General features: G+C 44.1%; 2 protein-coding genes across 2 annotated transcripts; both read right to left on the bottom strand.

The window, feature by feature from the left end:
* Window positions 1–6,292: 6,292 nt before the first annotated feature.
* Window positions 6,293–6,738, bottom strand: KD926_003770 (uncharacterized protein; the record flags this gene model as incomplete). Its single annotated transcript, XM_053095013.1, has 2 exons — window positions 6,293–6,439; window positions 6,490–6,738. The coding sequence occupies 2 exons, from the start codon at window positions 6,736–6,738 to the stop codon at window positions 6,293–6,295; spliced, it is 396 nt and encodes a 131-aa protein (XP_052950278.1).
* A 1,137-nt stretch (window positions 6,739–7,875) lies between these two features.
* On the bottom strand, window positions 7,876–8,584 carry KD926_003769 (uncharacterized protein; the record flags this gene model as incomplete). Its single annotated transcript, XM_053095012.1, has 3 exons — window positions 7,876–8,184; window positions 8,248–8,471; window positions 8,569–8,584. The coding sequence occupies 3 exons, from the start codon at window positions 8,582–8,584 to the stop codon at window positions 7,876–7,878; spliced, it is 549 nt and encodes a 182-aa protein (XP_052950277.1).
* Window positions 8,585–11,252: the final 2,668 nt, after the last annotated feature.

The following is an 11,252-nucleotide window of genomic DNA, read 5'->3' as shown; positions in this document are numbered from 1 at the left end:
TCTGAGAATAAAAGATAATAATAATGGAAGTGAAAGTTGTTCTTGTGCTGTCTTGAGGTGCCCAATACACCAGGGAGATTTTGCCCTCTTTACATATAGCAGATGTGGGTGACCTATCGAGTCTTGAAGGATCCATCTCCAAGCGAAGTGTACACACAAAGTCGAAACCAGTGCCACCCCTCCAGACCCTTCTCTTTGTTTTATCGAGTAGAGACTAGTCTGTAAATAGGAAGATTTGGATTTTAAGCCAATCATATTTATTTGCCAAGCCTTTTATCAGGCGCTTTACCCTCTTTGTACTGCGGAGAACAAAAGAGACTAAACTCGGGGTGACACTGGTTTCGCAACCGAGTATAATACTAAAGCCTTAGCGCATTTTTAAAAGCAGTTGGTTGAAATTCATTCAACACAACCCAAATGTCTCTTTGTACAATTTGTTCTTTGTACGTTTGTACCATTCTGTTTCCTCCCAGGTTCTTAGCCATTCTGGTCACGTTGGAACATGATCAGCTGATACTAGGATAATGTCGTTACTTTTGGATGGCTCGTAATCCATTAGTGATGTTCCACTTCATATGTCGTTGTAGGGAGCTATATTCGGTAATTACTGAGTTAAACAGCATGCTTTAACTACGTTTTAACTGAAAGCAAAGCTACCTATTATACTTATCGGACAATATCATTTCGTTAAGATTACTTGGCCGTTTTGCATAGAAGCCCCAATGCACGCTAACCTATGTACCAATATTTCTTTTAGGGCCAAGTTTTTTTGTTCAACCAATAGAGGGCCTGAAGAAGTTGGGAGAAGATGGTAAGAGGCCTTGAACTTTTATCGACATGATCCATGGAACATTCTTAGGGGTGGGGTTATAGGAACCGCGCTCGAAAACAAGTTGAACATATGCCACCTGTTTCTCAATTTGTCTAATCGAAATATGGGTACGTCCAGACATCGTGCGCTGTTAGTCAACCCGTTAGTGAAAAGCCTCTTGTCCGCCGTTCAGCTCTCAGTGGCAGCTATATATACTGTCCTCCCTCGAGACTCTTTCAGTTGGCATATTGCTCCTTTGTTATCTTTACCTTAAGTAATCACCCTCAGGCCGATCACATATCTTGGTGACGTACAAATATTGCGGCACATTTGCATCATGGCCAAACTTCAGTCGAATATTTACGACAACTTGTCCCTCATCCTCGTTCACACGTTCGGAAGTGCCTATTTTATTTCCCAGTTCATCTATCAATCTTTAATGCAGACCCAACGGAATATCTCAGATGAACTTGTCGTATTAAGTTTCCTTCTGGCTACGATTTCCTTCTCCTTTCTCTGCATACGAGCCCACACTACTCAGCAGCAACGAGGTTTAGAACAGGCAGGAACAGTTCTCCTGGTCGCTGTCTCAACCATCTCGTTCGTCTACTTTCAATTTTATTTCGACACATGGATACTCAGTATCTACGCGGCGATGTATACACTGGCCGCAAGGCTATGCATATCTCGTTGTTTGCAAGCTAGGGCAGACTTCCCTCCAACGTGCATCATGTACGGGATGCTCGCTCTGGTACCTGTATTGCATACAGCATTCTGGCCGTCTACTTGTCGACTGCCAATGATCGCTTCTTTCCTTGCCTACTTCTCCTTAAATACGGTTTCTGGCTTGGGCTATATGTTCCAGATTCCCCAAAGGCTTGACAAACTCGGATGCACTTCTATTAGTAAAACTACCATGCATGCGCTTGTTATCATTGCTTCTATAGTATTGTGGCAGAAACTGTCTACGGCAGGTGTGTCTGATGCTGTCCAGGATGCGGATAGGTGCAAAGAACTGGCTTGGTGATTCCACAGCCTGTCGTCCACATGGGCGAACCGGGCAGAGAAGTCTTCTACGCGATTGATGTTGTCCGTTTCTTGAATACCCAGATTTCGACCGAGATGTCAGGTGCAAATTTACTTATTGATATGCTCATTTACCTTGCCCCCCTCACCTTAGTGGATATGCGTGCATCCTTCTCATGTACAAACTCATATTTGCACATTTACGTGAGTTGTGTTACAGTTTCCCAGTTTCCCAGTGAACTTTTTTTTTTTTTTTTTTTTTTTTTCCGCGTTGAACCACTGGCTCGTGGCTGCGAACCTAGAGGATGTTTCTACGGATGTCAGCATTGCATGGGACCTGAGGATTTTTTAATGTTCTCGTATTTGTTAGTAGTAGCTCATTAATCCCAGATAAAAGGAGTTGTCCTGATTTCCCTGCCCATTTTCCTTGGTTTTCGCCGCCGTAGGACTCATAATTTGTGGCAAACAACAACGTGGATCACAGCCAAATTCTTCTGTCCAAACAAACCATCTTCTGACCCGCGCACTTCTGTATTGCATAGTAAGCAGCCCTTCTCGAAATTACATGCATCTCAACCACGACATTTTTACTGGAGGATAAGTCTCATTATTCACATAAGTATACTCTCATTAAGGTATTACGGTCTCGATTAGTCGTAAAGTTTTAAATTACAATTCGGTACAAACATGCTAGTACGAAGATGGATGACAAACCCGAAAGTGAAGCTGCTGCAGCGGATAAGATAACCTGAAAGGATTGCCTAGAACAGAGTTGTGATATTTGCCAAAGGTGTCGGTGGCCAAGGCCTGCGCAAACATTTCTGAGGCGACGGGCGTGTCAGTACAGAACAGAATGGTGGCAAGGCACGGGCCTTTATGATTCCCCTCATGTTTTTGCAGGCCGGGGCCCAAAAAAATCAGGGTTTTATACATTACCCGCACATGAACTTGTGAGGAGGTTAAGTAATAAGGTTGCGGAGTCATCTTATCTATATATGGAGGAATGCTAATGTTGAAAACCTACTTCTACTTCACAGAGACATAACGGGAAGATCCGAGATTGAGCACAAAGGCAACCGGAAAACAGCAGGCGAAACTGAATTTCGGTACGGACGGGCATTTGAGCAGTGCGGGTAGTCGTACTCGTAGAGAAAAGATCCACGGAAAGTTACTCAGGATCGTTTAAAATGAATGTCCGCGGGGTGATCGCAACAATGTGCGTTATCTGGGCGGGAGCTCATGGACAGAAGTTTCTATCGAGTTGTGACGGAGTTGTGATGGGCGAAGACTACTTCCTTCATGGAAAATGCGAGAAAGCTACGAGCGACAAGGAGATGGTGGGAACGAAGTTGGCACTTGGAGATTGCGTGAGCCACTCAGGTGGATACATTTACGGTCAGAAAACGTTGAAACCATCCAACGAACCCCACTTGTAGTTGAAAAAAACTAAAGTCTATGTATTAGCACTGGATCGAAGAGCATAAAGAGTTGTGAGAATTGCAAATACGAAGATGGAATATTGGAATGTTCATGTGACAAAGGTAAGGATGGGTACGCACTCGGGGAGGAGAAATATCAGTTGAGTCAGCTTGATCTAGGTCAGTCACTATGCAAGGAAGACAATGCGAAAATGATAACGAAAAGCTAATGAGGAAAGGAGCAGACACGGTAATTAGCAACTATGACGGGAAACTTGTGTGCTGAAAGGTAACAAGCAGGCACAAGGACGGGACGGTGGAGGCTGCAAGCTAGTAGGTACTTGTACGGAAATGAAACGGAATGTATTTTAGTGTAAGCGGGTAGGTACTCTGTACACTGTGAAAGACTCCGCTGTCTGGCTGTGGCGCTAGTCCAGATGCAGTAGTCAGATAACCCACGATCATTATTTAGATAGCTTCTGGCAGCTTCATATTCATAAAATTCAAGCGATTCTGAACTATTGATCTCGGCCATAGAGCGCGTCCTTCATATCACTGTACAGTGTACCGGGGAGGATGGTGATGTAGGTTTAATCATTTGTCTAATGCATGTACAGCCTTACCGGGGCTTTCATTCTCAGATAGAAGTACTTTCGTTAGTCTCAGATAGTTTAGCCTCAGTATTTCAGAGTACGGGCCGGGGAGGCGGGAAACGTGACCTAGCCTGTTCCAATCGGCAATGCCGCCCCTTGTTCGGATGACCACGAGGGCTATCATGTCCAGTGAAAAATGTCCCTATCATGTGTGCCAATGTACAATGTTAAAGAAACTCATGTATATCCCAAAGCCTCCAAGACGAGCGCCTTGATATGTAGCCAGTAGACCAAAATCTGCACTCAAGAATTCTGCGTATTGTGGATGGATGGACGGATAATTAAATGAATTCATTCACCTCAACCCTTCGCCGAAGTTGGATTCTAAACCATAACCCACTAGGCTTGGAGCGGATTCGTATTTTAGTCTAGTGGGAAAAAACAACAGCCGAAGCGATATGCGGGCTACAACAACTATATATCATCGCATACGTAAATCTAGGTTGTACGACTTTCTGAAAACGAATTTAGAGCCCCACCAAGGCTTGCCGTGGCTTAATTGCCGCCGCTGTTTGTTAGACTGCCCTGTGACACCTCAGCAAAGTCTAGCACAGCTTCGACTGTCCTGGCCCACGACACGCTGTCTGTTTTACCTTTCTTATCTTCTTTTGAGCCTTCCAGCAGACTCAACACGCTGGCGGACGCATCCCAGATCTTCGCCCTTAAAATTTTTTCAGTCCACCAGGACAGGTGTGACCGTTTATTGGGCGCCGTATGCGCAATGGTTGACGTCCCAGAATCGATACGCCTGAGCGTTAGTGGATAGTCAACTATGGCCCGTGAGTAGTTGCATCTGTAAATATATATGCCAGAAGGTTCTGTGAAGTATTAATCCACGAGGAACGGATGCCTGCCATATCCATAACCTGTCACTAACTCCTCTGTCTCCTTTACACTTGAAATGGTAATGTTGGAACAATATTGTCAACCAGGCCAGAGAGGTGGAGTATCCTGACCTAATCCACATACCGCACAGCACCTTGCTTGGCCTAGACTTGGCCTACCATTCCAAATGACATACCAAGGGATCAGGAATGCATAGGTGTAAACAAGTGGAACTATAAATAGCTAGGCAGATTGTAGTTTAGAATTGACACTTTACCTTTACCCACCGAGCATATACCTACATTCAGTTGAATCGATAGGATATCTGCTTAGGGCAATGACCAAGTCAACCGACAATATCCCTTCTCTACCCTTTAGTTCCCCGTGCCGGAAATGGCCATTGCTAATCAATTTTCATAGTGGCTGATTATTAGGGTTCTCCGCGATTTCTCCTTGGCCTGCTTCAACATGTTCTCTTACCATGTTGTCAAGATAATCCTTCCAGATTCTGCTGACTGGAGGTGGCCGAGTAAGAGGTCGCTATGATCTGAGTAGCTGCTCCGTTGTCGTGGTATGTATGTGGCGGCGCAAACCGCAGTTGATGGATCATTGGAGGACGATATAAATCTTTGCGAAAGGAATAGTGTTCCCGCCGTCTCACCAAAATTGCCCGTTTCCTAAATAATATCCCATTCCTCAAGAGAATGGCCTGCTCGGTGCAGTATCGTTCAGGTTATCTGAGGGACGTTGTTTGGATTTGCTCTTAATCTCAACCAGAGTGAAGCCAGAATCAGGAAAAAGATGCTCCTTATCATCACTACTCTTAGTATGTAGCTGTCGTAAGAGCTCCCTAATAGAATAAATAGGTGGCTGTAATAATATTCGTGGTGCCCATCCAAAAGGCGGCTCTCCATTCTGGATCTGTTTTTGCGGGGGGCTGTGGTAGCCGAGGCTTGCGCCATTGAAAACGAACGCAAGACATTGTATTTCCTGGACAAGGAAGGGATAAATAGCAGGCTATAAGTCCTGCTCCCCGTTCAACAATGCTCTCAAATCATGTGCTCTCACAGGTTTATTACCGGCAGGCGTATATTTGTGGCATGTATTGTACAGAACTTAGAATATATTTTGCTCCTATAACTACGGTACGTTACTGTAAAACAAGAGAGGGTTGGCTCGGAATAACTCCCAGAGTGGCCTAGACATCTTCGCATAGGGGCTTGGGATAATGTAAGAGTGTAGGGTGGTGACACCGTTGTCCGGGATCACTATACCATCTCAAATTTGGGGGACAAAAGCAACTAGAGTAACCCACATTCTCCACTAAAATGACGGATGTAGTACTATTTCAACAGTTTCAGCTAACTGGTACTATTGTGCATGTTTGCCCCAATGGATACCCAAGTACTTGTTCATATACGTAAAATATTTGCTCTATAGATCGTGGGCCCGTTTAGACTGCGCGTAATTATCACTTGCCAGCCGATCAAGCCAGCCTGGGTACTATAATTCCATCCATGAAGCATATTCATATGTACTGGACCGTGAGATAACATTTTCTACGACATTCTCATCAATTCAGAAAACAACTCGAAATGCTTTTTATCAATCCAACACTCCACAAGGAACTGGCTTTTTTTGCCGTTGTCTGTATCGACTTCTCGTTCGTCAAGGACAACAATACCTTCTATCTCATCTTCATCATTCTGAATAAGTCAGTATTTATCTCAATTGAATGCAACGGCGTGAGACTTACAGAACTTGAGATTGACCCCTCGTCATAGGTCGATGCATCAGAGTTGAGAAGCTCGTACTCCATATAGTCTTCAATTCCAGAACAAAGAACACCTGTTTCGTAATCATTGGAGATAAATGCTTGGTCTGGCTCTAATTCCGAGTGTATAGACTCCGAATTCAGCTCTCTGTTTTCATTCTTCCCAGGTTCGATCATATTTCCTTTGTCCTTTGTGTGCTTGTCAACTGTCCAAGCGGAATGGTGTACCATAATGATGTTTTGTGTTGCGAAGATACTGGTATTAAACAAACCCGTATTCTAAACTTAGTCTGACCCAGCGTGTAGGAAAGCAATCTTTTATACCTCTTTCCTTGGGTCTGAAAAGCTTCCTTCGTGGGTTGAAGTTGGCTGACAACTTATTGGGAATCAGTAGGAGCTCTATATTGGTAGGGTTGCAAAAATTGTTGCCGGCACGTTTTTTACTATATTACCTCATTACTCTGACTTTGCGACTTACACCAACGGGACATAATACGTATCTGTTTGGAATATTATACGAGCTGAACTCGTACACTTAGAGACCCGCTCCCTCATATAAAGGGCAATCAGAAATTATTTATCGCGCTTTTAGTGTACACTTGTTTGCGAAAGCAATGTTACCCCCCAATCTTCTTTGTTGGTCGTTGAGGATGGAATCTAAGCCAAGTATGGCTAGCGGCAACCTTGGCACTCTGAATGCATGCAGATAATTGGCCGACTATTAAAAGTTCTAACTGTTTATGGTCTAGACCAGTGGTGTAATCAGCAAAAGAGTTGCTTGGGGATGACATTGCTTTCGCAAACAAGTGTATTATGAATGGGTATCCTCGAAGGCCCGTTAACAACTGCTTTTATGAGAGTCGTATCTGGCGTACATCGCAAAAGCGCGCTATCAATACATATGCGCGCCTCATCAATGGTTTCTTATTGCAGTAGGCTCATAGTACTATCACGCATGGATCTACGCATTCAAAGGACGAAGCTAGACACTTAGTCTGGGAAAAAATAAAAAGTTTTGAAGTAATGACAATATGCAGTATTCCAGAACGGCTGTATCATCGAAGACATCACCAAAGAATTCGAAAATAGATTCACACTGCTAGTTTCTACTCTTCGGCTGATGCAAAGAGCAAAGCTTAATTCTGGCACTATACGGCGGTCTTTAGCATGATGGTAGTTTGCAATCGGAACTGTAGATACACCAGTGTTTAATTGACACTACACGTGAGCGGCTCAGGAAACGTAGGATGTAATCCAGTTTTGACCGAGACGCCAATGCCAGAAACTTTACATATCTAAACAACGTGATATATTGCTTTGTTTTCTTCACCAAATTAGACGCAATTCTCAAGTTTTACTAAGCACTAGCTACTGGACCAGATCAGACTTATCAAAGAGTTCCGACAAATGCAGGTTCAGCGTATTAAGGGTCGGAAAAATCTTCTCTTTCATCTCCCGGAGCTTGAGATCTTGGGTCTCCGCAGAATGCTTCCATTGCAACATTTCTTGTCTTAGACCATCATGCTCCGTTTCCCACAACTGTTGAGTATCCAGCAGCTCCTGTTTTTGTTTCTCACGAAGAGTCTCATTATCAGAAATTGCCTCTTTTCTCTCTCGCTCTAGTCTCTGTATCGTGACCGTGAAATTGTCATTGAAAACCAAATCATGGTGTTCATCCTACAAAAATCGTAAGTTGGTAAAATCAGAGATAATGCCAAACCTGCTCATGGAGATGTTTACCTCTTGGTAGCTCTCTTCTTGCAAGCTTTTCGGAGACACTGCCTCTATCAAATTGCGGCTCTCCAGGGCCTCGCAGATCTTTTGGAAATCTCCAACGCTCCCACGGCTCAGGTTTGACTTGAAGTGGGGCTTCACGGGCTTAGCGACGGACCATCTGTAAGGATCTTCTTGGCGTGGCTGTAAGCGAACTTTTTCTGGTGGGACGTCAAGGCCGAGTTGCCTGTCTATAACATGTGTTAGTGCATTGATCAGTGAGTAGAATGTCACACAACGCTAGTAACAAGACATGAGACCGGTATAACTTCTATGACCCTGGCTTACTTTCAGGCGGCAACATGAGATTTAATGCGGCCTATGTTTGGGGCATAAGAGCTTGGGTAACTGAGGCAGCAATTCCTTTGTATGGATATTCAAAAAAGAATGAAGAACCTTACTTATGTGGTCTGCTAGCGCCTTCCGACACTTGTTTCTCCAGAAAGCTCGCTTCTGGTTACTTGACATAGTCATCCTGAACTTAGGATATTCGGTAAACGATCGTTGTAAAGTGTATGAAGAGGAACAAGATACTTGAAATTCGAATTAGAGTATATGGGATTATATATCTTTAGGCAATCCACAGGCAGTTCTTCTCCTTTTTGAGATACCCTACCTGAAGAACACATTTTTACGCATTGCTCGGGCCCCAGATAAGACAGTTCAATAATATGTGTTTTTGAGGGAAAGATTCAAGGTTTAATTATTGCCCACCATGTATTATTGAGGGGACCTGAGTGATTTATTAAGGGACTTTAAGCCCTCATTACTATAACCGTTCGCTCGTTTATACCCCCTAGACAGGTGGGTTCTTCAATGTGCTGAGCGGAACGTCGAAGTTGTTGGACCGAATTTTGAAGCAATTCGTTCATCTCGGTTTGGGGGGAGACGAGTTTATATCCCGCTATCTCTACATTCTAGTTATGCAGACATTGCCGATCGATCTACAGAGGTGCAGGATCAACGGTATTGGCATACATCTGTGAAGCTGTGAAATAATACATTCAGCGTTAAAACCAAAAAGGCTTCGTAGACCTACCGCCGCTAAGTTGTGGATTTTTTGCTTATGTATTATCTAACAAACGTACCCGTAGGTAAATTTCGGGGTGTGGGGAGGTTGGTGAGTAAAGAATAACATCTCACCTTATTCCCACAGACCATCAAGATTTGATGTGCGGTACTTATGGGTGGGTATAAGCCAAATAATTGACATCCAGGACATATTTTGCTGTATGCATTTTTCGAATTTCATATTCGTTTTGCATGAACTCGCTTTGAGAGGGACCATGAAACATTGCATTACACGCCAGCAAGTACCATATATATTCCAGGCAGACATGTAGTTTTCGTGAGTACAAGCCAATTGAGCCGAAATAAAGTTCAGTATTGACTATGCAACCACTTTTCATATATGCCTTCGGCTTAGTTGGATTAGCGGCGACCCTCTTCCTACTTCGACAGCGCTCGCGCCTTAGAGCTCTAAAAGAAACAATTGTTTGGTGTACCAAGAGATATCTTCTAAATGCAACAATCATATCACGTCATCGCTTCCTAGGACCATGGAGGCTCGGACCACTCATTCTATGTCTTGCTTTCATCGCAGTGAATGTGCTCTTCGTTTGGTATCCTGAAGGCACTGTCGCTAAAGCAGGCCGTCGATCTGGTTTCTTGGCATTAATAAACATGGCAGCTCTGTATGCCTCTCCAAGCTTGAGTATTCTTGCTCATATACTAGGCCTCAGTGTCCAAGGCTGTCGTCGATTCCATAGAGCGATATCCTGGATGACATGTGCGCTCGTGGGCTTTCATATGGCGCCATCTTTAGCCAGTGGAAACATTTACGGCACTGGAACAGAAGCTGGGATAATTGTCAGTAACCATGGTTTGGTTTACAACTAATATTTTGATTTCATTCGAAAATATCTCTTTGTTGCAAATACATAATGACGGTGTTGACATAGGCTTCCGCATTATTCTTACTGACAGTGATGCTGTCTCTCCCAATCGCACGCCGGTATATCTATCCCATCTATTATATTATCCACTATATCCTCGCAGCCCTAGTAATTTGTGGTATTTGGATGCACTTACCTCTAGGAGCCCAAAATTCATTTTACATCGTTTATGCTACTATTGGTACATTTGGTCTTGGATCAATGTTTTGGGCCTGTATGTTCTGCTATCACAATGGTGCTTTTACACCCTCCTGGACGAAAGCCAAGCTGGTGAGTCGCGAAGACGGCACGATAAGAGCTGAAATATATCCCGGACGACCAATAAAAGTGCTTCCAGGTCAATACGTGGACATTTGGACCCCTTCCATCAACCCTTGGTCGTGGTTCCAAGGTTCCTCTTTCATTGTTACTTCCTGGTCTGCTGAAAAGCAACGTACACTCCAACTTTATACAAGATCCTGTAGCAGACGGTTCGGGTTCACATGGTTACTGCTACAGCGTGCTCTCAGTCAAAAGCAGCACAATCACTTCTTCTTCAGCGGCCCACATGGTCGAAGCACACCCGCCCAACGTTATGAGACAGTTATTCTCATAGCAAGTGACAGTGGGATCCTGGCGATAAAACCTTACGTAGAGCAATTGTTTTACTGTGTGAAGGCGAGGACGTCGAAGACTCGGCGATTGCGTCTCGTATGGCAGATTTCGGGCCAGAACAGCGGACTCTGGCTCTTGGCTGACATGTGCAGATGGACTAACAGACTTTTGGAAGATGATATTGAAGATGACGCTAAAGTTCGCTCCTCAACCCAATGATTATTATTCAGCAAACTTGAGCGGCTAATGGTTTTCTAGATGCTGCAGATCACGATATACGACCCCAAAGGCCTATGGGCAATTGATCTAGGAGAGAATGGCGGGCGTGGCGTAGTTTCTCGAGAACCCGCCAATTTTCGCTCTATTTTGAAACACGAGGTTCGAAATCACCGAGAAAGGCTAGCAAATGATGTTGACAGGGAG

The sequence above is a fragment of the Aspergillus affinis genome (assembly GCF_023601865.1).
Source record: "Aspergillus affinis strain CMG 70 chromosome Unknown NODE_198_length_41732_cov_90_722098, whole genome shotgun sequence".
In the NCBI taxonomy this organism is placed as follows: domain Eukaryota; kingdom Fungi; phylum Ascomycota; class Eurotiomycetes; order Eurotiales; family Aspergillaceae; genus Aspergillus; species Aspergillus affinis.
This window is presented reverse-complemented; position numbering and strand designations above follow the sequence as displayed.